The 26,813-nt window shown below is 35.4% G+C and overlaps 1 protein-coding gene across 1 annotated transcript in view; it reads right to left on the minus strand.

Moving 5' to 3' along the window:
• The window catches only part of LOC110021659 (uridylate kinase), a 40,031-nt gene extending 14,149 nt beyond the window's left edge, over positions 1-25,882 (minus strand). The window contains exons 1-4 of the mRNA XM_020720242.1: positions 25,740-25,882; positions 25,163-25,216; positions 24,954-25,045; positions 4,101-4,327 (exon numbers count right to left, since the gene is read on the minus strand). Of these exons, the coding sequence (XP_020575901.1) occupies positions 4,101-4,327; positions 24,954-25,045; positions 25,163-25,216; positions 25,740-25,868 (502 nt within the window). The 5' untranslated portion in view covers positions 25,869-25,882. The remainder of the gene's footprint in view (positions 1-4,100; positions 4,328-24,953; positions 25,046-25,162; positions 25,217-25,739) is intronic.
• Between the last annotated feature and the right edge of the window lie 931 nt (positions 25,883-26,813).

The following is a 26,813-nucleotide window of genomic DNA, read 5'->3' on the forward strand; positions in this document are numbered from 1 at the left end:
CCTCAACGGTCCCCCCCCCCCCCCCCCAAAAAACTGATTGTTGTCGCTTCCCTTTCTACGTCACTTTACCAACTACCAACCTTTCCCTATTCCACCGGGCCTCTGAGGATCTCGTCTCCTGCACCCTTTTCACGGAGCATGTTGGTCGCTGCTCCTCTTACAACCATCTGAAGTTGTCGCTAACCCTCCCTACATACCTTTATCCGCAACCACCCCTCCAACATACTCACTGTCGTCTCTCTCCTCTACAATCCACAACCCATCACACCCCCCTTCCCAACCACGTCATCACTTGTCCACCAGCAGTCTTATCTCGCCTTGACGAAATACTAGTGTTGTTCTATTTTCAAGCCTTGGTTGTGACCCCGTTATTTTTTGTACAATAAAATATATGTTCCTTTTGGATTATGGGTATCAAATCTTTTTTCTCCATTGTGTCCTATTGAGTGTCATATTTTCATTTAATTATAATAAATTAAGATCCATTTTTTTTATATGTGTCGAGGTTTTTTTAGGTCTACCTCTACCTTTCTTAATATAAGCCGAATCTAAAACATCTACTCTCCTAATCGGTTCATCAGATGATCGGCGTTCAATGTGACCAAACCATTTAAGATGACTCTCTCTAATCTTGTTTGACACTGGAGCTACACTAACCCTTTCACGGATATATTTATTTTGCATTTTTCCTCTAAGTGTAAAGCCACTCATCCACCTAAGCAATCTCATCTTAGCAACACTTTACATTTATGATTTTATTTTATATGCCAACATTCTACACCATAAAACATTACTGGTCACACCACCATCTTATAAAATTTTCCTTCAAGTCTAAGCGGTACCTTTCTATCACACAATATGACAAATGTGTTGCTCAACTTCAACCATCCAACTTGAATTCTACTAATAACATCCCCATCTATAGGAGCATCACTTTGAACAATAAACCCTAGATATCTAAAACATTCACTCCTTTTAATGATTAAATCGTCCATTATTACAACTCTGACACTCGACCTACAACTACTAAAATTACATTCTAGCAAGTTGAAAGACCACCTTGAATTCTACTAACACCGTTTGAAAGACCACCATTTAAAATAAAAATAAAATTTATACTTCTTTTCATGTGAATTTGATAAAATTAGACCTTCAAGCCAGTTGATAATCCAATAATTGGTTATATGTGTGCGTGTATGTGAATTTAAATCCACTGAAACCCACAATGTCATCATACATAACACCACCACCACCACCACCAACAACAACAAAACCTTTATCCCACTTAGTGGGGTCAAATACATGAATCCTTTTCTCCATTGTGCCCTATTTAGTGTCATATTTTCATTTAATTCTAATAAATTAAGATCATTTTTTTATACAATATGCCCAAGTCTTTCTAGTTCTACCTCTGTTTTTCTTAACATAAGTCGAATCTAAAACATCTACTCTTCTAATCGAATCATCAGATGGTCAACGTTTAATGTGATCAAACCATCTAAGAAGACTCTAATTTTGTCTGTCGCTGGAGCTACACCAGCCCTATCACAGATATATTGTCTCGAAGTGTAAAGCCACTCATCCACCTAATCATTCTCATTTCGGTAACACTTAACTTAGTTTTATGTTTCTCTTTTAAAGTTCAATGCCATAGAGCATTGCAGGTCTCACCACCATCTTATAAAATTTTCCTTTCAGTCTAAGTGGTACTTTTCTATCACACAATAAGACTGAAGCATTGCTTCACCTCCACCTCAAACAAACAACTTGATATCTACTAATAACATCCCCATCAATATCACCGTCACTTTTAACAATAGACCTGAGATATCTAAAGCATTCACACCTTCTAATAATTTAATCACCCATAGTTAAATTTCTATCATTAGAGATGCTACTACTACTAAAATAGCATTTCATGTATCTAGTTTTAGTTCTACTCAAACGAAGGCCTTTGGACTCCAAGGTAGACCTCCATAATTGAAGTTTTCTTGAGCTTTTTGTCTCATCTTATCCACGAGAGGATGAAATCAACAAAAAACATACACCAAGGTACATCCTCCTATAAGTGTCTAATAAGACCATCCATAACTAAAGAAAATACATATGGGCTTAAAGTCGATCCCTAATGTAAATAAACAGAAATAGGAAAATATTTGGTCAACCCTCCTTCTGTTCGAACAAAAGTAATAGCTCTTGTATACATGTATTTAATGACTTGAATATAAGTTATATCAACACCTTTCTTCTCAAAATCTCTCCAAAGGATATCTCTTGGAACCTTATCGTAAGTTTTTTCTAAATCAATAAAAATCATATGTAGATCTTCCTTATTATCTCTGAACTTCTCCATCAAACCTCTCAATAATGGTATAGCTTCCATAGTAGACCTCCCCAACATAAATCCAAATTGATTATGAGAAATCTTTGTAATACGTCTTAACCTATGTTCAATTACCCTCTCCCATAATTTTAAAATATGACGCATCAACTTAATTCTTATATAATTTGCACACTCTTGTGCATCCCCTTTATTCTTAAAAATGGGGACCAAAATACTCTTCGTCCACTCTTCAAGCATCTTTTTAGTTTTTAAAATAATATTAAAGAGTTTAGTAAGCCAAGAAACATCCAAATCTCCTAAATATTTCCACACTTTAATTGGTATATCATCAGGTTCTACAGACTTCCTACCTTTGGTTTTCTTTAAAGCCCCCTCAACTTCTTTTTTTACTAATGCGACGGTAAAAATAAAATATTTAATTATTTTTAACGATATTAAAATCACTAAGATCGATCGTATTTTCTGAAACTTCATTAAAAAGTTTATCAAAATAACTAACCCACCTATTTTTAATATCTTTTTTCTAGGAAAAGTACTTTTTGATTTTTCAAATTTAATATACTTAAGTTAAATCTTTGCTTTTCTTCTATCTTTGTTTAGCTAGTTTATACATATATTTATCACACTCTTTAATATCTAATCTATTATAAAGATCACTAAAAGCAGAATTTCTAGCGTCGCTGATTGTTTTATTAGACTCCCTACGGGCCGTGTGATAATTTTTGGAGTTCTCTAAGCTTTTACATAACACCATAGCTAAAAAATCAAATTGTAGCATATTTGGTTAAAATTAGGAACACTTGCAACAATTGATGATGAAAGAATTCAGCGAGTGGAAAAAATTAGGCATCACATTGGTACAAGACAATTTTTTTCTGAAATTTAATAGCTTTGAATAGAACAAATACAATGCCGAACATACATAGAATTTCAAGGGAACCTGAAATTTTATTAAGCCAAAAGTATCCTCTACAAGCCTGAGTTCGTTGTATTTGTAAACATCTAACTGAAGTCACTGCTTCTCAAATTTGGATCGATTCTCATGTCTGGAAGTGTAATAAATAGCGCAAATTAGAAGTCTTGGATTTCAAATTATCCAAAAGTGTGAAGTTTCGATCATTTGAATTCAATAGAAACTCCCAAAAACCATTGCCTTATACTGTTCATAAAACATAATATTATAAAAAAAAACACAGATTCCAGAATACAACGTTTTCAAAGCTTAACTGGCCCGCAGAACTCAAGAAGCAAAACATTTAAAATAAAACAGATGAAACGACAACGTAAACAGAAATACATCCAATAGCCTACTGACCTTGCCTAAATTAACAAAACACGAGAATCTGGTGATTTCACGCATTTAAGGGATGTAAAGGAAGATAATTGTTGTGATGTGATCGTGACTTATCAAGAGCTCTTTGTAGTCTGATTACATCTTCTAATCCCTTAATCCAGCATTTTTTTTTTTTTGAGCCGTATGAAGAAATTTGGAAACAGCAAAAAAGTTGTCAAGTTAATTTCTTCTCAGCTTTCCTCTAAAAATGTTTTAGACTTCAACCTTAAATTAATCAATTGCTGTTGTCAAAGGGAACAACGAATAATTGATAAGGCAACAAGACTTGCATGCAAATGAAAATATCAATACGCATCCAAAAAACAAAATATTAATATATTTTCATGAATATTGATCAGAAAAGAAAAAAAAATTACTGAAATATTACTGAATGGGCTTTCTTTTTGCCAAAAATAGACATACTTTCAGCTCCACGGAGAGCAGCAGCAGTATCAGTTGTGAAGAAAGGATTGCCAGTTCCAGCAGCAAATATAACAACTCTTCCTTTCTCCAAATGCCTAACTGCTCTTCTCCTTATGTATGGCTCAGCAACTTCTGACATACGGAATGCTGTCTGGACACGTGTTGGTATACCAATGCTCTCCATTGTTGCTTGCAAAAATATTGCATTCATGACTGTCGCAAGCATGCTGAAAAACAATGACGAGCATTAGCAACTATCAAAACTAATATCAGCCTCTCAGAATAATCGTTTCAATCCTTACAAGAGGGTGCATTAAACTTCAAAATTGAAATATCATCCCATGGAAGATCTCTTGATAAATGCAAACAACTATGATCCCAAGAAATTATATTTTACAAGGTAATTTTACAAATTTTTAGTAAACAGCAGGTGATGAAGCAAACAAACTTGCAATGCAAAAGCATAAAACTTTGTTTAAATTCAACATTTGTAATGTAGTTTGCAGATGGTAGATAGAAAAATTAGGAAATATAAGAGAACTCAAGTAGGTCTTTCTTGGCGAGCTATAATCACATTCAGCTTTAAATAATAAAGCTGTTGGTTAGGTCTGCTTGTGTCCCGTGATGCTAAAAACCAAACAATTTGGAGCTCACAAAATGAGATGAAGTGCTGAGGGGTAGGCATGGAAGTCAAGTTATAGACATCAATTCAAAATGTGAAATCTATGATGGTTCATATAGGCTAACATCAGAATTCACATACCTGAAATATTTTATGTGATGTAGATGACTCGAGGGAAGAATTACCTAATACGAAGTGTAATATACTTTCATAAGAAAAAAATTTAAGTATTTACATATCACAAGTAATCAATTAATTCAACAACTCATTTTTCTTGAATGAAAAATTTTAAAAAAAAAAGTTAAAATATAAAATAATTTTAGAATCAACAACTCATTTTTTCTTGAATGAAAATAAAAAAAGTTAAAATAAAAGATAGATAATTTGAAAATATAATTATCAAAAGTTTCCAAAATTTTCACCAAAAAAAGTAATAATTAAAATCATCAAACAAACTAAATAATTAATGTCACTTTTTATCAAAATCAATAGTAGTAAACAAATCAATAACAAATTATAGAGATAAAACATAAAATTACCAAAGCAAAATGAGGTCTCGCAATGTTAGGAGATTTCCTCAAAATTTGATAGTAGCACTTGTATTGCACTCAAGAAATTTATAGGAAAGTACCAATCAGCATTCTTAATTAGGATGGAATTTATTTCCTTTCCTCTGAATATATTTCATGAATTGTGTTTCCATTTCTAATTTTTTTTCTTTTTGGAGGGATTCCTATTTTGATTCTTTTCACTTATATATATATATATATATATATAGTAGGGAGTAAGCGATTTGAGAGATCGAGAAATAAAATTATGTCCAGAATTTTGCATGATATCAGAGCAGTAGAATCCTCTTTTGCTTTCGTTCCCACCCGCAGTTAAAGTGGCTGCTCATCATCAAAGTTGAAGAGTGTCTACACTTGTCTCTGTCTCCAACAACGGCTTCATCTAGCGAGTCGCAGAAGAACAAAATTTATGAGGTCGATGACCTGATCCAAACTTGTGCGCACCATCAAAGAGCTCTCTAACGCTATCTTCATCACCATCAACGACGACATATCCATAGGATTCTCCAACTTTGTCTTCGACATCAACCCTAACCTCCATCTTCGTCTCTTATACTCAAGTTTTGTACAATGCATTTATCTCGCATAGATACGTTCCCTCTGATACTCCGTTAGAATAGAGCACAGATCATTCTAATAGAACGCTAGGTTTGAACAATGGTAAGGTCGATTCGCCTCATGCGATCGATTTCCGTAGATTGTTCGAACACTCCATTCGATTTTAGCAGATCATTTCTTCTGAAGATTGTTTCTCCCTTCGGTTGACAAATTCAGCGATCGATTTAACTTGCGATCTATTTGGCTTGCCTAGCCAACCTCTCACTTGTCACCAGTTTACAAATTCTCTCACCCTATTCCTCTAGTTCATGTTCTCTCGTCCAGTCGAGTGGTCGAATTAAGGATCCTGGTCCCTCTAGTTCATGTTTACTTATCCAATTGAGCAATCGAACTAATGATCCTCCTTTTGCTTCTGTGCAAGCATCAAGTCTTCCCGATTTGAGCTTCACAATCTTATCATGGCCAAACATGTAATGGCCTCACTCTTTTTCCCCGAAAGTCACTTCCATTAAAATTCTGCCAATGTAGTGCCTGTTGAAAGTCAAGTCATCTTGAATCATTGTTTCTTTGTCATCCAAATTTTGCATAAATGGAAAAAATGTTTCCAAATTTATTTATCACTAAAAAATCTAATATTTATCAATGTGAAACTTGTCAATTTGCAAAACATACCTGATACATATACATTAAATTGCAATACAAGTTTTCACATTTTTTTTCTATAATTCAAAGTGTTATACGAGGAACCTCGCAAGTAAATAATATAAATAGGTTACGGTGGTCTGTATCATTCATATATTATATCATAAGAACAACATGGAAATTTCTTATAAAAGAAAAATCTAAAACAACCATCATATTTAAATTATTTCATTTGTCCATGATCTTTATCAATTACAAAGCAAAACTTAAATTATCAAAACTGAAAAATGTTAAGGAATACTTTGTCGTGATTGGTTCGAAACCGCGGAAGACGAGCCGCGATCGGGGCCGCGGATAGGCGTAGCTCAACGAAGCTCTACGAAGACAACAATAGACAAAACAGAGGAGCGAAACTCCCCTTACTTCTTCGAGCATGAAAATGTTGTAGCAGAGGCTAGGGCTCGCTGTGAGGCGAAACCCTAGCAGAGCCTCCTACGAAAACGAGCCACATACACAGAGAAGAAATAAACAGATATATATATATATATATATATATATATATTGAAACCCTGGTTTGATTCCTTCGGCTTTCAATCCATCCTCTTCGAAAGTGTGTTTTCGCACTTGACGAAGACGACGGACTTTGCCTTTGCATTCGTCGTCTTTTGGACTTTTCTGCGCCTTTGCATTCGTCATCTTTGCCTTTGCACTCGACGACGACGGTGAACAACATTTGGACCTTCGCTTCTGCGGCGTCTTCACGCCGCTGCTTCCTTTATGTGTGTGGTCGTATTGCGGTTTAGACTTTGTCGAGCTGTGAATTCGTTCTGCGCAGTCGTCATCTGTGGTTACTGTCTGCGATTCCTCTCTTCTGCGCAGCTGTTGACCTCATTTTTGTGAGGTCTTTCCTTCTTCTTCCTAGAGCATAGGATCTAGCTCTAGAAGTTTCCTATTGACTATCTTAGAAAAGCAGCATTGAAATCTGTCCCCTTAGAAATTTCAAAACACTTCATATTTTCTTGTGATGTCTAGCATTTATGGTCTGAAAACCATCGTCTTAAGAACGAGCGATTAGGAGTCATTGTGTGGAGACTCAAGAAGAAGTTCCCAATAGAACTTCAAGCCCTAGAAAAACCTTATCACGATTTTATCGTCACACACACACACCAAATGCACAAAATTCACTAAGTCACACGAAATTCACTAAGTCACACGAGGTCACGAGGTAGGACTTCAATTAAGCCCAAAGGATGGGTGAAAATACAAATTTCTCCAAACGACCTCCGATGACAAATTGGATTGCGCCAACGTGTCCAGGACACCAATTTTAGTAGAAAAAGACACTAATCTTGTCATATTTTCAACATGAGAAAATTTACACGCAAATCAACAAATTTGTCAAAACGACCTCTAACGGCGAAACAGACCGCGTCGGCACGTCTGGAATGTCAAAGTTACCCAAAAATGATACCAATTTGTTTATGTTTAGACGCACGAATAAAACACAAATTCAATTTTTATTTTTCAAAATACTAAATACTTTTTATAAATTTTACCCCTAAATTATAATCACATTAAACCCTAAACCTTATTTACGGCTCCACCCGCACCCCTTGTCCTTGTTCGACCCATTCACGGGTTCGAACAGGGCTTACGCTCATCTCGCTCCCTCTCACCCGTGCCCTAGGTTCCACGGTGGATCCACGCGGCTCCCGTCTTCTTCCCCGTCTCTTCCCCTTCTTTACGTGGCACGGCTCGCCTCCTTGCTCCCCCTCGACTTTTTGGCTCTCCAATTGCAAGAGACAAGTTGGTCGACGCTCCTTCTACATGAGGCTTTACGCTCTCCTCCTTTATGGTGACGCTTCATTCCTTTCCCTCGATTCGTTGGTTAGGGCGGCAAAAGTGGCGCTCTCTTTTCTATTCCCTGTCTATTGACTTTCTAGTGGTGTTGTTTTTTTTCTTTTGTGGGGGGTGCTGTTGAAGAGACTACGTTCTTTTTCTCTTTGCTGCCCGAGAGACTGTTTTCCTTCTTTTTTACTGTGGGAGGTTTTAGGGGAGAAAGTTCTACTAACATCTTATCTAAAATTTGATTTTCGTGTGTTGGGGTGTAGAGCATCCATTGGTGGTTGTTTCTCAAAACTTTCAAGAAGAAGGCTCTCTCGAAATTTCTGTTTGACTAGCTTTTGGTGCACTGGAAGTTTAAAGGATTTGTCGGTTGCTCCTTTTTTTGAAGTTCTTAGGAAGAAGATTTCTTTGGGAGGCACTTTATTGGATCTTTCTTACATTTTTTTGCATTAAGTCGGCATTAAGAGGTATTATTCTCCTCTCCTCTATTCTTGCAATATTTTGGATGGCATAAAAACATTTCCCATCTCATGTGGAAGCAAGATTTGGGTATGTTTTAAGATTTAAGCATGAAATAGTTCCTATAAACGTTAAAATGTAGCATGCTATGGTTGCTTTCTCTTCTTTTTATGCTTAAGACATATGGTATGCATGTTATGGAAGTTTTAGTTGCTATTTATGGGATACATGTTAAGATTAGCTTCAAAGTTGGATGATATGTTGGATCTAAAAAGGCATGTATATTTATAGATTTTTGTTATTTACTCCTATTTGAAACATATGTTGGAATAATATTTTGAGATATCAGGTTCCAAGAGGAAAATTTTCTCCGATTTTAGCCCATTTGGAAGGCTTGGCTTTGGTTTCATGTTGGCTGGAAATTGCATCACATCTAGTCCATTTAGAGGGTTCAGTTTTGGCTCTATTAAGATGGAATCATGAATGGAAATACTTCTCTATTTTCCCCATGTGATATGCTCGATTTTAGTTATATTGGACTGAATAAATGTTGGAAATTTTTGTCCTGTTTTGGCCCATTTGGATGAGCTCGATTTTGGCTTTTGAAGTTGAATCCTTGTTGAAATTTTTTTTTCCTGTTTTTTGGCTCATTTGGTGGTCTCTGTTTTAGTTCTTTTGAAATGAGTAAATGCTGGAATTTTTTTTTTTTTTTTTGCTTGCCCTCCCATGTGGCTGGACTCGTTTTGCCCCTGTGTTGGGTTGGGTTTTGCCCCTTTGCTATTCGGTTTGCCCCTTCTTTAGGATCGGTTTTAGTTCTTTCGAAATGGTAAATGTTGGATGTTATTTTCTGTTTGGCCCCTGTGTTGGGCTTGGTTTGCCCCCTGTGCTGAGCTCGATTTACCCCTATGTTGGGCTCAGTTTGGGCTCATTTCTGGTGTTTTATGTTGGCTGAAATCCTTTATGTGCTTGGACCATTCTCTGAGCTCGATTTACCCCTATGATGGGCTCGATTTACCCCTATGATGGGCTCGGTTTGGGCTCCTTTTTGGTGATTTATGCTGGCTGAAATTCTCTTATTATTTGGACTATTCCTTGGGCTTGGTTTGACACTTTTGTGGAGGATGGTTCGGTTGGGGCCTCCTCTTTAATGCCCCCCTCTTAAGTTTTTTATTGGTAATCAAGTTTGTCATCCAAAAATTCATGAATGTTAATATCTATCTCTAGGTGGGAATGTTTAATATGAGTATTCTCATGCCTTATATGATGAAAGTGGGTTCGATCTCAATGATGTATAATAGCTTGCCCATTCACTCTCTTATGTATGTCAAATACAATGCAATGGTAGTACTTATGGTAGTTTCTTTATGTTGCCTTTGGGACTTTCTTCTTGGCCCTTACCCGTAAGTCTATGCTGCCTTTGGGGCCTTTTTCTTTGCCCCTACCCGTGGGTTTGTGTTGTGTTGGGTTCCTCCTTGCCATCCGTGGCCGTGAGCTTCTTATATGCGGTTTGGTTTGGCTTGTTCTGCCACCTACCCGTGAGCTAATTGGAGGTTTGGCTGCCCTCTTTCCTGGCCTTACACGTGAGCCCTGTTCCCTTTCCTAGTCTAACCCGTGAGCCCCTACCATCTTTTCTGCTTTACCCGAGAGCCTTACCTGTTGATCTCTTCGTGTAATAAGTTGGGTTGATAGTCATTCTTCTCTGTGGCCTCTTGTTATGAATATTTATATCGTCCTATATGGATAATTTCATGTTTATGCGAAATGAAAAGCTTTTAATGAAGGTTGGATTTAAATGATTTTGATCTAGAAGGCTAGAAGGTTGCGGCTAGAAGATTGCCCCCTCTATTAATTAGTCTCTCTTATTTTGTGACATATAAAAAGCTCTTGAAACTTCATTTTGGGAAATCATGAAGTTAATATAGGTTGGATTTATGAAATAATTTGAAAGGTTGTGAAAGTGTTTGAAAAGATAATATGAAGGCTTGATAAATATAAACATCACATTTAGGTTTAGATTTGGACATAAAAATTCATATGAGTGATGTAGTTGTGAGTATAATGTTATGACAGTTTTGAGCCCATTTCAATCTATTTGAAACAAAGACTTGGAAAGAATACCCTTCATGGGTTGATCCAATCGTAAAATTTGAGAAAGTGATATCCTTCTCGGATTGATTCAAGGATATCGAGCTCTCTTTTAGATCTTTTTGATACAGTTTTGAGGATTGATTTACCCTGTACTCTTTCGATCTTTTGGGTAAATCAATTTCTCTTCTCTCATCCCTATTTTTATTTTTTTTCCTTACTTCTTGGTTCGATTTTCTGTGTTTATGTTTTTCTGTGTTTATGTCTGATACATAAGTGTTCATGTATAATCTTTTGTTATATGCTAAATCATCAAGCAAAGTAGCAAGTAGGTCGATTTTTATTTTGAGGTGTAGGGTGATGACGACAAAGGCACGTCGATGGTAGAGCAGAATAATACCTCATCCTACAACACCAGGACTCAATTCTGGGACTTGATAAACTGTATGATGAAAATATCATTCACCGACATAAGACTAGAGGAGGACCCGTACATTCTTAGGTTGTTGGTTGTCCTAGGCCCGATGACGTGATCGACTTGTAGACAACTATATTTTCTTTTAAAATTGATAAAACAAACTGATAAGAATAGATACAATGTTTTATAAAATATTTTCACTACAAAAATTGAAACAACTTTCCTTTTGTATGCCTGAAATCCATATGCATGCCAAAAATAATAAATTTTAAATATATATCACAACTTGAGTGTCCACCTGTTGATTACCAATTCTGGGCCAAGGAGTACCCTCCTAAATTAAGTTCAGTAGGATATCCTTCTAGTGGAATGACGGGCTTTATACATTCGGGTGACCGAGTAGCCTTCGACGACCCTCAAATACAAATATATATATTTGAGTCTAGCCCCGACCCGAGTGCTTGTGGTCCCCTCTTTTCGGACTTTTTCGTATGTTTTCTTGAATTTTTTGGACAAAACACTCGTGGTCTTTTCTCCGGGATTTTCCCGAGATTTTTGATAGTTTTATTTGGATTGTTATTCGTCAATTTTCTCGAATTTTTCGTCGGGGATTATTTGTCGATTTTCTCGAGTTTTTCAAGCAATGTTTCTTTTGTTTATACAGTGAATACTAGTTAACTTAAAGGAGCAGCAGAACTCTCAAATATACAGGTTTAATTTACATTACAGCATTTTATAACATGCATGTTATACTGTTTTCCTACTCTGCTATACTGCCTTCCTAATTTGTTGTACTTTTCTCCTAGCATGCTATACTATTTTTTCTCTTTACTGAACATTCTACTGTTCTTTTTCTTTATATTGCATGCTTTGTTAGTTTGATACACACTATACCTTAGTTTAGGAAAATCAAGTGGTTATATAAGAATTAACATTAAACCCGAAGGTGCTACTACGAAGAGTTTTGGAGCGAACACTGTGGGCAGCACGACGAGGAACAACTTTAAAATGAATTTGCAATATCAAAACACATTCACATTGATTACTTCCCTTAGTTTAAAGAACAACCCATAAGAGTTCGAAATGGTTTGCTTAGCGCAGCATAAACCCTCACATATCACCTTTAGGCTTTTGCACAATCCTGTTGTGCAATTATAAGTCCTAAATTAGTGCAATTATAAGTCCTAACACTTTAGGATTTCGAGGTTACCGTACGGTACGATGTAAATTCTCCTATCTTTTTAGGCTATTTGTAAGATCAGATATCGTACAAATATAAATCCTAAATTCTAAATAAATTGCAGGATTAAACATTAAATAACATCATTTCAAAGACGTAAAGCCGAACATTAGAATAGTTGGGACATCCTCGGGGTTTCTCCTGGATCTGTGATATCTCCTATTATTCATTTATTTGAATTCCTTAAGATAATTGTTCCTATTTTGAACCACTCTCATTTGATTTTCCTATGTTCAATCGTGGAAACCTAAACTTTGAAATCTTGAAGGCAAAACTACTGCTTTTAATCGAGAGTTTTCTTAAGCGACCCCAATCATTTAAGATATAATTAACTATAGGGGTTTGTCTCCATAGAAAACTTGAAACTCAGGTAAAACAAACTCTATATAATCCTTATATTAGATAGGGGAACTTGTTGGCCTCATATAAAATATTTTCATATAAAATATTTCAAAATATTTCGCAGACCAAACAGATGTCATAAATTCTTTAGTTTAGGTGATTGAGCCTACTACATGTGACATGTTTATTCTTCGAAATAAGTGTATTACTTGTGATATCACGCTCAGTTATCTAAACTATCCAAAATGTGAGACCCGTTTGGTTTCACCTATTTTAAAATTAAAATATTACTTTTTCAAAGATCAAAAAGATCATATTTATATTTAAATTATTTTCATACCTTATAAAATTATATCTCCTTTTCAAAAACCATAAAATCATTTTCATCTTTTTCGAAAATAAAACGGCCGACAACAGCTTCGCCCCCAACCTCTTCTGTCAGAATTTCAGCCTTCTCCTTGTTGTGACTTGCTGTGATGGAGCTTCCTCCTTCGGTTGAACCCGGTAAAGCCTCTTTTGCCCATGTAATGGGTAATCCTTAGGGGTAGGCGGCGGTTGTCTTCCCCTCTAGTTATAAGGAGAATCGTGATGGTACAGGTGACTGCCCCTTTATTAAGAATGCAAGCAGGAAGAATGAGAAGGCGGCACACTTTTCTCTGAGTCAGAAATTTCAACCCTGACTGACAAATTCAAATTTTCTCTGATTGGGAAATTTCAGTAGGGACACCCAGCTATGGAAGTTATCAGAAAAAGTTTTGATGACCACAAATTAGCAAGAAAGTAGAAAGTAAGGCTCATGGACGGGAGACATATTTTGATTCAATTAACTATGTCTGAAGACTGCACTCGTATTTTCTCAAAAAATATATTAACATTACTGGTAAACCAATGAAACTACTCAAGTGGTCTCCTGATTTTGACTTCAATCATGAACCTCCTGCTGTACCGGTATGGTTTAGTCTACCCGGTCTCAAGCTGCACTTTTTTCATCATCAGGTTTTTTCCTCTATTTGTGACATACTTGGGGATCCTATGAAGCTAGATATACCCACTTTCAACCTTACCAGACCTTTTGTGGCCAGAATACTTGTGGAAAGAGATATTACTTTGTCTGATGTTATTGAAGTCTGGTTGGGCACAACGCATAATAGATATTTGCAACAAATTGTCATGAAGCATAGACTTTCTTATTGTTCTCATTGTAAGATGTTTGGAAATACTCTTGATAAATTTCATAAGCTTCACCCTAATTTGAAATCTAAAAAACAAGTGAATAAGGATAGATCTAAGGATATATCTGTACCATCTGGAAAGAACGCTACCACAGGACAGATTTTGGTGTCTGATTCTATTGCCCCTGTCGTTACTGTTATTGCGAGTGAAGTGATGATAACACCTTTAAACCCCATAGAAACAATACTGATAAACTATTACCTACAAATAAAAGTGTTCAGACTGATAATCATGAGAGTTGTAGCTCCACTTCTTCAGGACTTCTTCTGGAAGTATCCAGTGTAGAGGCAACTCATATTTCACAAATACTAGAACTTATTGTGGGTACTACGGTTGATATTCTTTCCGCTTCAGCTCTACCACCCCATCATACTGATTCTTCAGATGAGGAATGGTAGGTCCACCCCATCATACTGATTCTTCAGAAACTTCGGATGAGGAATGACAGGTCTATTCCAGGAGGAAGAAGAAGAATGGAGGCCGACTCCAACTTGGGAAATCAAGAATATATTGGATGATACATTGGTTATTACTGACAATGACAATCATCTTATCAACTTATTAGCTTGCTCCTTCCCTAGAACTAGAGGCAGAGGCAACACCAAATTGAGTCGCTCTCTAGTCACCTGATACTATGTATTTCGGCACTGTTAGATGTATTTTCTATTTTTTTTTAGTTTTGAAACATTTTGTGATTTTTTGTGTGGGCAGGATATCATACTTGGGTCATATACATATATATAATAAGAAATTTTAAATGACTACTTAATTTTGCATATAAAATCAAATTTAATTTGTACTTGATTTTTCATATAAAACTAGTAAACAAGCTAAAAATTCAAAAGAATACTTAATTTTTTATATAAAAGTATTAATAATTTTATTTACAAATCTAAATAAGCAATTGAGCAAATTTAAAATTAACATCTAAATAGTTTATATCAAGAAAATCAAATAATATATAAATTATAAATAAATGTAGAAAATAAAACACTCTCAACTGCATTCACTTTGTACAAGAGATGATATATATCTCCCATGGGCATTACAAAATAGAAATAAAGCTAAAAAAGGAGGGAAAAATACATAGGAGATGATGATCATTTAGGAATGCACAGATTACAACCTGAGGGGCATGGAGATATAAATCAAATGATATAAATCCTCAATTTATGTGCCTAAAGTTCTTTGATATCTGAGAATCATAAGTAAACAGATCCAACAGTACAAAAGCCTTGATCCGAGTGCCTTAAATTCTTTATTATGATTGGAATAGAAAATCAACACTCCCCTCAAACTGAATGGTAGAGATCTACCATTCTAAGTTTGTTTATAATATTTTAATTGTTGGGCTGCAGAATCCTTTGATGAATATGTCAACCAGTTGATTTCATTTGATGTTCTATATCTACATTAGCTCTTTCATCAAAGTTCAATTATTGTCCTGATTCTGTTGGAGTTTACACGGCTTGTACACTGCCATTTATGTTTCTTTTAGTAGATCCATAGCATATTTCTATTAGCAAAGAAACATAAAAGACTTATTGATTTCGGGTAGCAGGGTGTTCCACAACCATGTCATGATCATAAATTCAATTTCTTCTCAAAGCAATAAATTTGATTTTTGGGCTCCAGAGATAGATTCACAATAAGTTGGATCTTTCCATTTCCCTTTAGAAAGACCTTCATGACTTGGAATCACATAAGATATTTTTTCCTGATCAAACAATAAAATGCTTGAAATACCTGCAGTTCTCCTTTAGTCTAATTTTCACCATTGATCATGGTTAATTCTTTTGAAGGGAAATCAAAGAATCTCGACATAGTGAATAGATGAAGAATTTGGCAAGTGAGGTAAGATTGGAAATGAAAACCTTAATCTTAGATAATAAGAACAAAGATTGAAAGTGAAAAGCCTAACCTTAGAGAATAAAAAAGTTAGAAGTGAAAATTCTAATCTTACATAATAAGAACAAATGTTGGAAATAAAAACCTTAACTTAAGAGAATAAGAAAAAAAGTTGTAAGGTACGCCTAACCATATTCTAATACCATGTAGAAAATAAAACAATAGAAAACTCCCAAGAATCTTCACTTTCTTTGGACGAGAGAAGAGATATATGTAGATCTCCATTAGGCATTACAAAAAAGGAATAAAACCAAAAAGATGGGAAAAATAATTAAGGGTCAGTGATCCTTTAGGGATTATAATCCAAGGGTCATAAAGATATAGATTTAACAGTATTGAACCTCGGTTGTGCTTGAAGTTATTTACTACACGAGAGTTATAAATAAACAGATACAACGGTACAAAACCCTGATCCATGTGCCTTACTTATTTGCTAGGATTGGAGTATTATTTTAGCAATAAGCTTTCTTGCAATTAAATAACATAAATGCAACAACAAGCCTTTATCCAACCAAGTGAGAATCTTCTTATTACATGAATCTTTTTTCTCCATTCTCCTATTGAGTGTCATATTTTTATTTAATTCTAATAAATTAAGATCATTTTTTATACAATATGCCCAAGTCTTTCTAGGTCTACCTTTGTCTTTCTTATCATAAGCCGAATCAAAAACATCTACTTTCATAATCTGATCATCAAATGATCGAGGATTGATGTGACCAACCCACCTAAGACAACTCTCACTAGTTTTATCTGCCACTGGAGCTAAACCAACTCTATCACGGATATATTCATTTCGCATTTTGTCTCAAAGTGTCAAGCCACTCAGCCCCCTGAGCATTCTCATCTCGACGGCACTTAACTTTATTTTATGCTTCTTTTTTAAAGGCCAACATTATGCGTCACAGAGCATCGCAGGTCTCACCACCATCTTATAAAATTTTCCTTTCAGTCTAAACGATACTTTTCAATCACACAATAAGTCAGATGCATTCCTCCACTTCAACCAACCAAATTGAATCAACCAACCAACAACCAACCAAATTGAATTCTACTAATAACATCCTCATCTATATCACCATCACTTTGAACAATAGACCCGAGATACCTAAAGTGTTCACACCTTTTAATGATTCGATAACATATAGTTACAACTATGCCACTATAGCTACTACTACTAAAATTACATTCCATGTATTTAGTTTTAGTTACACTCAAACGAATGCCTTTAGTCTCCAATGTAGACCTCCATAATTCAAGTTTTTTCTTAACTCCTTCCCTAGGCTTATCCACAATGAGGATATCATCAACGAAAAGTATACACCAAAGTACATCGTCGTGTAAATGTCTAGTAAGAGCATCCATAACTAAAGCAAAAAGATACGGGCATAAAGCCGATCCCTAATGTAATTCAACTGTCTCTTGTTCGAACACAAGTCACAGCTCTAGTATACATATCCTTGATGACTTGATTATAAGTCATATCAACACCTTTCTTCTCCAGAACACTCCAAGGTTTTCTCTTGTAATTTTAACATAAGTTTTTTTTCTAAATCAATAAAAATCATATGCAGATCCTCCTTATTCTCTTTGTACTTCTCCATCAAACCTCTTAATAAATGCATAACATCCATAGTAGACCTGCCCAGCATAAATCCAAACCGATTATGAGAAATATTTGTAATATGTCTTAACCTATATTCAATTATCATTTCCCATAATTTTAAAGTATGACACAACTTAATTTCTGTATAGTTTGCACACTCTTGAGCATCCCTTTATTCGTAAAAATGGGGAACACAATACTCTTCATCAACTCCTCAGACATCTTTTTAGTTTTTGAACTAATATTAAAGAGTTTAACAAGCCAAAAAACTCTTTTACCTGCATATGTCCGTAATGTAGGAACATTTATTTATTTGACACTACACCCAAGCGCCAGTGTAATGGTCTTTTCACTCTATTCAGTTCATATAGTGCGTCACTTTCAGTCAACGCCCTAACATTTACATAAGAATTTAAAGAATTAATGTCATGATTTTTTTACCAAATTTTATGCTAGTTGTCGACTATCTAATACAACCATCCACTTTTCACATCAATTAAATAATATAAATAAGAACTAACAAAATAAGTTCATTAAAATAAAAAATAAAAAGAAATTAAATTAGATTTATATAAATATTAAAGTTAAATTATAATATGTTACCATTAAATATACAATTAAATAAGTTCTAGTTAAACAATTTTTTTTTAAAACCCTTAACAATTTACTTGCTAAACAATAAACAACTTTGTTCATGAACACTAATAAACAAGTTAGATTATGTTCAAATTTGATTTATTTATCCTTCGAGTTAAAAAAAAAATGTTCAAAATTGTTTATTTACTAATTTGAGCAAACATGATCTAGTAAAAATCAAGTCGAGTTAAAGTTGTTCATCAAGTGCATTGGTTCATTTATAACCCTAAGTTTCTGTAAAAGCTATATTTGAATTCGTTAAAAGTTGTATTAGGAAATAATTTATCTCTGTTAGAAGTTATGAGGATTATATTTATTTTCTAATAAAATTTTATTTACTTTCCTATTTTATATTTATTTCCTAGGATTGAAATTATTTCATTTCCTATTTTAGTATTTCCTATTTTTTATTGTTTCTTTTATCTCTAAATAATTATTATGAATCGATTAATTAGAGATATTAAATTTCATACCTTTCTTTTCTTGTTATTTTATTTATGTCTTTCCTATTCTAAGATTCATGTAAGGGTTATTTATAACCCCTTTTCTAATCAATAATACTATTCCGCATTATTTTGAATTTCAACATGATATTAGAGCTAAATTCCCTACGCTAGTCATCGGTCCTCCTTCTAGAGCCGCTAGACTCCTTCCTACCATCCTCCTTGTAGGAAGTAAGAGACGCTTTCTCTCCCTGCAGGGTGTCCGCAAAGACTCACCGTCGAAGTAGATCTTTGCAGCCCCTCCGAAGCATTGCCTCCTTTTTTTTATGTGATCCAACACGATTCTGACTCCTTCCCAAATCTATCGAGCTTAGACCCGCAACTCTGTAGGCCTCTTCCTCCCATATTCGTAGCCGCAAACCCTTGAAAGTCCACAACAAAGTGATCTATCAACGAAGTAGTATCAATGTCACCATTGAGGCTCGCTTGAGCCACCCTCGATTACCTAACGTCGAGTGCCTAACTTCCCGCATCTAATCTTTTGTTCGATTTGATCCAAATCAAACTTGTTACATTCTAGGGTTTTTTGGTATTTCTTGGGCTTCTCGACTAGAAATGGCATCACAGCAATCATCACCCACCGGGGCTCCCCCTCCGCCCAAGTGGTTAGGAATGTTTTTGTCCAGCAGTTCTTCAACATCCTCAATAGATCACTGGCTCTCATCCACGAGTTCTACAAGGAGAGTAGCAAACTAGGACGGTCAGGAGCCAACGAAGAGATGATCATGGTTTCCACTTTGCAAGGCATTGATGAGAAGATTCTGTCAATGAACTGCAGTGAGTACTTAGCAAAGATCAAGATAGTTGATATGCAAGAATCTCTTGATGGTGGAGTGATAGTACTTGTGACGGGTTGTCTCATTGGAAGTGAAGAGGGACTTCACACAGACATTCTTTCTTGCCATCCAGGACAAGAGCTACTATGTTCTAAATGATACTTTTCGATATCTGGAAGAATTTGATCAGAAGGAGCAAGATTTTACGCATCAAGCTGCTGCTCGGACCACAGAGCATGACTCAATTCCCTCACCAGAAGAAATTGTTCTTCCGCAAAGTGCAACAACGCCAAAAGAAAATGTAGTGAATGAAAAGAAAATTTATGTTCCTTCAGAATTAGAGGAAGGTTCAGCAATTGAAGATGAAGAGCCAGCGGAGGAGGTGATTATTGAGATTCCAACTATTTCATAGGTGGTAGTAACTGTTTCAGGTCTTTTAAATGGACAAGAGCGCAAGAAATCTTATGCTTCTATTGTGATCGTGATGAAAGAGAAAAATAGACCTGTATCAGTTCCTACATCAACTCTTGCAAGGTTGGCACCAGTCAACACAGAGAGAAACAGAACTTTTCCTGCAACAGCTCCTCCACCAGAATTCTTTCTGCATCCTTCAAAACTTTTTTCCCATAATAGGTCCTGATCTAGAGCATTTACTGCAGCAAGCCCTCAACCAGAATTCTTTCTGTAGCAGGTCATCCTTCAAAGCCTTTTTTCTGCATCACACCCTCCTCTGAACCTTTTCCGTTGCAAGCTTACCTCTGGAACTTTTTCCTGTAGCAGGCTCTTCTCCGGAGTTCTTCCTACATCATACCCTCCTTCAGAGCTCTTCCTACAGCAGACCCTTCTCCAGAGCTTTTTCATGTATCAGACCCTCCTCTAAAGCTTTTCCTACAGCAGGTCCTCCACTAAAATTCTTCCAGCAACAGGTCCTCTTCCGGAACTTTTTCCTGCATCAAGCCCACCACCGGAACTTTTTCCTGCAGCAGACCCTCCTCTGAAACTTTTCCTGCAGCAGGCCCTCCTTTGGAGTTTTTTCCTATATCAAGCACTCCTCTGGAGTTTTTCCTGCAGCAGGCCTCAAAATGAATTCTTCCTGCAACAGTCACTCCTCTGAAGCCTTTTACTGTCCGGAGTTTTTTATTGCAACAAGGCCTCCTGCGAAATTTTTCCTCTTTTTCTGCGGGTCATACCCTACAACTTTTTCTGTTGGTTATCTACTTCCCTGAAAACTTCCCTACAACATTACATGTAGAAAATTTTTGTCTATCTACAGACACTGCAGAAACTACAGCAGACGACAACCGTAGTCAGGTAGAAGTCAGTTTTTGCTGCAGGTTTTCTACTTCCCTGTAAACTTCTCTGCAACATTACATGTAGGAGTCTTCCACTTACCTACAGACACTGCAGAAATTGCAATAAAAAACAACTGCAGTACGGGAGGAAAGCTTCAAGTTCTACCTCACAGGATCTTCTTGCCCATTTATGTTTTCAAATCCAAGTTGAAATATGGTTTCAACCATGTTTCAACTTGAGGGGTGTGTTAGAAATTAGATTAAGAAATAATTTATTCGTGTTAAAAGTTATGAGGATTAGATTTATTTTCTTTGATTTGATTTATTTTCATTTCTATTTTAGTATTTCCTATTTTATGTTGCTTCTTTTATCTCCAAATAATTATTATAAATCGATTAATTAGAGATATTAAGTGTCATAACTTTTCTTTTCTATTGTTTCATTTATCCTGTCATTCATGTTCTAAGATTCATGTGAGGGTTATTTATAACCCATTTTCATATCAATAATATTATTGTGTTATTTTAAATTTCAACAAATACATATATAACTAACCAAGTTTAAGACTTACCTATTCCCGCCAGCAAAGTACAATACTTGCTCCCGCCGAGCACACCCGCGTTTAGTTTGAAAACTGCTCCTGCTTCCTCTTAGTTACAAACAGACATGAAAAATCCCTCTGGTACTCCCACTCTCCTGTTCGTTTCTGCTCTCACACACTGTTCCTCATTTCAACTTCGTCTCCTCATCACCCACTAAGTTTAAAGTTACATTTTCCCATCGGTAAATTCAGTACCTTCTCCCGCCAAGCACACCCACATTCAGTTTCATAACTGCTCCCGCTTCCTCTTAGTTACAAACTGACATGAAAACTCCTCTGGTACTCCCACTCTCCTGTTTGTTTCTACTCTCACCAATTGTTCTTCATCATTTCCACTTCGTCTCCCTATGTCGCAGCCCATCGCACTGTTTTCCTCTCTCGTTCCGGAACCCAAAAGCGCTAAACTCCTCTCCACTGCAAAAACCAAGACAGAAGCCCGCGTGATTCTTCTGCTCCAACCGCTAGATCGCCTAGAGGTGAGCAGTCGATCGGTTTGGATGGATCTGTTTTCAAATTCATCAAAAGAATTGCAATAAAAATCTGAAAAAATTAAGCCAATCAAAATTTTATAAAACTGAACTGACCAAACCAAAATTTAATTCGATTTAAACGGTTTGATTTTGAATAAGCTAAAAGTTAGTTATTGGTTGCACTTAGGTTATTAATAAATATCAAGAATTACATATCTTACACATATAATATCGATTTAATCACATGAATTTTTAATTTAAGTTCAAATTTTGGTTTCGGCTTGTTCGATTAAATGAAATACAAAATGAAACTGAAAACCAAAAATCAAATATTAAGATTTTAAAAACCAAAAAATGAAATGCAATATTAAAATAAAATTGTATCGACCAAATTGATCGGTTCAATTAGGTTTTTCTGTTTTTCGATTTTTTTTTTATGTTTTTCAGATTTTTAATTTTAACTGAATAATGCACGCCCCTGGTTCCACCTCGTTTCGCACGATATAGTCGACCGTGCTCTTCCATTCGTCTTCTTTGTCGCCCATCCACTGAACTTGACTTCAGCCCAAAATCCCTCATGCCAAGTTTTGCTTTTCCCCTCTACTCACCCGAACTTCTCTCTCTCTCTCCTTGTCAAATGTGATCCCAAACCCAAAAATACCTCCCCGCTATGTCCTTCGCGTGATCCAGAAGCCTTCACTTCCCTATTCGCACACAAACTCTAGCCTTACGCTGCTCTAGCCGATTGTAAGGTCCTACTACTGTGCCTGAATTCTCAGTCCTTGATCACGTTGTTTGAAACCCCTTTCCTTTTGTTTGAACTTGATGAGAATTTTCCTTGTTTCATTGTCCCTACTTTAAACCGAACATCCCATTTTGTCACATAACCTAAACCTAGCACAAGCCCAAAATCCCAATTGACCCCTTCCTTCCCCATTGTACTATTTGTCTTACACATTAAACATTAAACATTATATAAAACAATATATATTTTATTTTTATTAAAAAAATCAAAAAAATATGTGTTCTCATTTTGAAGAATTTGTTTTCTCGTCGTCGTCGTCGTCAACACCGATTGGATTCTCTTTAATGTATGATTTTGTTATTGTAAATATTAACATAGAGAACACTATATCGGTGTCATTGAAGCACAAGCCTCATCGCATCAAAAGGACTCAAAGTTGCTCTATGCATTTTCTGTTACTGTTAATTATGTTTAGTGCGCTTTAGGACTGTTAGGATATTCCTCTGACACTTTGATCACCTCAAACTAGATTTAACGATTTAGTACACTTGAAATTTCCCTTTTATGAATATTTTGACAATTATCCTCATGGGATAGATATGCATTAGTACATTATTTGATCGACACAGATACTTGTGTGATTTATCAATTGCTTTACAGCAATTTCAAATATCAACGACTACGGCTAGAACCCTCAAACTAAGTGAATTGGCGCTAAATGACGGCTATATTAAGATCGCAGTTGCAACTTGTATGTTCCCCAACGATTTTTTATCCTTCGAGTTATAAATCATAAGGGTACATTTGATTGGTATAAAGCATTATGTTAGTTAAGATCAACTTAAATTTAACATCTTAAATAAAAATCCACCGCAGATCTACAAGGATCTCTTAGAGGACGTAACTCATAGCTGCTGGCAAATCTTTTAGCAAGGTTGGGTTGACTACCTCCTCTGACTAGGTAGATCAAAAATCACGACAACCCGGGATGACATAACCATGAGAACTTGATCAGGTTAGTCATCATTTCCCCCACCATCTGCATTAAGCTCAAGGTAATAAATTGAACAATTTAAAACCTTGATTCTACTATTATTGCATGATAAGTATTTAATGTTTAATAACTAACATTAATTGAAAGTGCTCTCCTATTATCAGAAGAGGTAATTATTCATAGGGGCTTGCGCCTATGGGAAATCTCGAACCTCATATAAAAAAAACACAAGTTGAGGGTAATATCTCTAGATAGTGACTTATCTACAATCAAATATGTTTTCTAAAAATTTGACCTGTAATACCTAAATAAAAAGATCTCAACAACGACAAGAGTTCAGCGCGAGAATTTTCGGAACATACATTGGATTTAGCTAGTCATGTATTAGTTGTTCCTTTTTTCTTTCCCGTTGTACTATTTCTACTAATATATCAATATATAAATTATATTTATGAAATAAAAAAACATTATTCTTACTATTTATATTACTTATCGATGAGCTTTGCTCTTGTGAGTACAAAACAGATTTTTTATCACTTCATGCCCAAGGTGTAACAAGAATAACTTTTGACCATCGTGTAACAAGAATAACTATTGACCATCGAGAGTGGGAAAGCAAAATTGTCTAAAACTACAAACACGGACAAAAAAAGACAAGCTTTAGCGTCCCTAGTGTAAAAGCAAAGACAGGCTATGGAGAAATGTTAGAAATCTAACAATAAAACCAATATAATCAGCAAGGAATAATGATATTATGGAGGACAACAGAGGAATCAAAGCAAAACTCATGCAAAAATGACCCACTCAAAATAAAGACAATCGCAAACCATGAAGAACTTAATAAAAAGAAGATTAAAAGGCTCGAAGGATTACAGAATATGTTGCGAGGCGTAAGATAGATGTATCCCAATATTCATTCACGTAAATTTCCCTCTCTTCTGGATGCCTTAGAATCATTACAAAAGAAATATTCAAAGAGAAAAGAGGGAAGAAACCAAATTTAATAGGGGTCCAACAAGTTGGTGGCATCTGATAAACTCCTCTCTACATAAATGAGAAAATAGTGGCTATATCAGTACTGCATAAAATTGAATTATTTCAATACTTAATAATATTCTTTAAAAATAGCAATTAAAAAGTGAAAGGGCTAAACAATGCAAATTATTTCATCAATTAAATAAATTATTACAAATCAGATAATGTTCATAGAAAAAAATGCACTAATTGCAACACTCCAAATAGAAACAGGATGCACAAAATTGTAAGATATGATTAAAAAAAAAAACCCAAATGTATGGTATTCCATACCCAATATAGTCTGCAGAGGAACGATCAAGGCCACTACACCCAGCCCATGACGCTCCACGGAAAATATTACCCCCACCAACAACTATAGCAACCTGAATTAGTTAAGCAAATCAACAATAAATTACATTTTAAACTATTGACACATTGCAAGAGTTTTATTTCATATGTTTAACATTCTATCACCTAAAAATGTACAATGACAAACATACCTCAATGCCAAGCCTGATCACAGATGCCACTTCCTTGGCAATGGACATTGTAATCTGCAAGCAAAATAGAGAATGACACCATGACAAACATCAATCAATACTTGAAGAGATATAGATACATGCATGCAACGTCAGGATTGAAGGTTTCTTATGGTTCTCGATAAAAAATGGTGAAAGTTTGTGAAGGAAAGAGAAATGCAAAGTCATTTTGAGAATTCCAACTCTCATATCGCAAGGCTTATAACATGTTAACATTATTAGAGATACTCATGAACCGGCTGAGAAATTACTTGAGAACTACAGCAACAAAACTAGTAGGCCTCAGAACATATTAATATAGTTAGAGAACTCATGAAAAGGCTGAAGAATCACTTGTTACGCATAAGGAAAGCTCAACATTTTCTATAGAATAATTTGTATTTCCACAGAGTATTAAAGTTCTTGGATCCACAAAAAAAATAAAATAAAAGAAAATAAAATAAAGAAAAAACAGCAGGCAGACCAAAAATTTATGACGTGCGAAAAAATGTCAACTTGAGTATTGAAGCATGAGATGTTTAATAGCTCCACTTCCTACCTTAGGATCAATATTTTCTGTGTGATCCCCAGCTAGTGCTTCTCCGCTTACCTTAAGTAAGACCCTTTGCCACCTATATGATGGCTTGGGCCTTGAATCTTCATCAGTGGACAAACTGATGGGCAGCATCGTGGCTGTTTGAACACTGAAAGATATAGAAAATAAAATTTAAAAAAAAAAAATCAATCTGAATCAAGAAGCCATACAAACTTATCAATATGCAGAGGATTACTGCCATCAAGGAACTTGGATTGCTACCATAACTTTCAAACACTCACCTGAAAAAAAGAATTATAATTCTTCACCCTAAAAGCCCCAAACCATTTTACATATTTGTTGAAGTATCATTTTAGAAACTTAAATCATTAACAACGATAGTCTTTTTTTTTTTTTTTTAATCATTCATGCACATTATCAAAGGACACAAATAGCCAAGACTCGTTTAACCCTTTTTAAAAAATAAACTGATATAGTAACATATTAAAATCATCCTCCAAGAATTAGCGTTTTGTAATCTTATTTCATGGAAAAAGAATTATAAAGAACTTTTTTTCTCCTGATGGAAGATTGAACTTACATTGAAAGATGGAGACACAAAACGTTATGCAATTTTAAAACCAATTTTGTCACTTGTTAAATACATCAAAACTTTTCATGATGTTTGGTTTGGGCTACATGAAAAGAGATTTGGAACTTTAGTAAGGGGTCATTTGGTTTGCTAAAAATGAAATGCAATGAAAGGTTTGCAACATGAAAAGAGATTTGGAACTTTAGTAAGGGATCATTTGGTTTGCTAAAAATGAAATGCAATGAAAGGTTTGCAAGGTCCATAATTACAATGTATTTGAAATATTTTCAAGTTGTTAGGTGGAGAGGAATTGTTTAATAAACATAGGACTTTATATTTTTTTGTTTGGTTCAAAGTAGATTGAAAATAATGTATTTACTTGGGCAAAGAGAGACGCGCGGAAGCCGACAATGAGTGACGACGGCGGCTGACAACGAACGTGGGGGATGGAGGCGGGCAACGGAGGCAGGCGGCAGGCAGGAGGGGCGGGCAGGAGGGGCGGGAGG

This window comes from Phalaenopsis equestris, unplaced genomic scaffold (genome assembly GCF_001263595.1).
Source record: "Phalaenopsis equestris unplaced genomic scaffold, ASM126359v1 Scaffold000137, whole genome shotgun sequence".
Classification (NCBI taxonomy): Eukaryota; Viridiplantae; Streptophyta; class Magnoliopsida; order Asparagales; family Orchidaceae; genus Phalaenopsis; species Phalaenopsis equestris.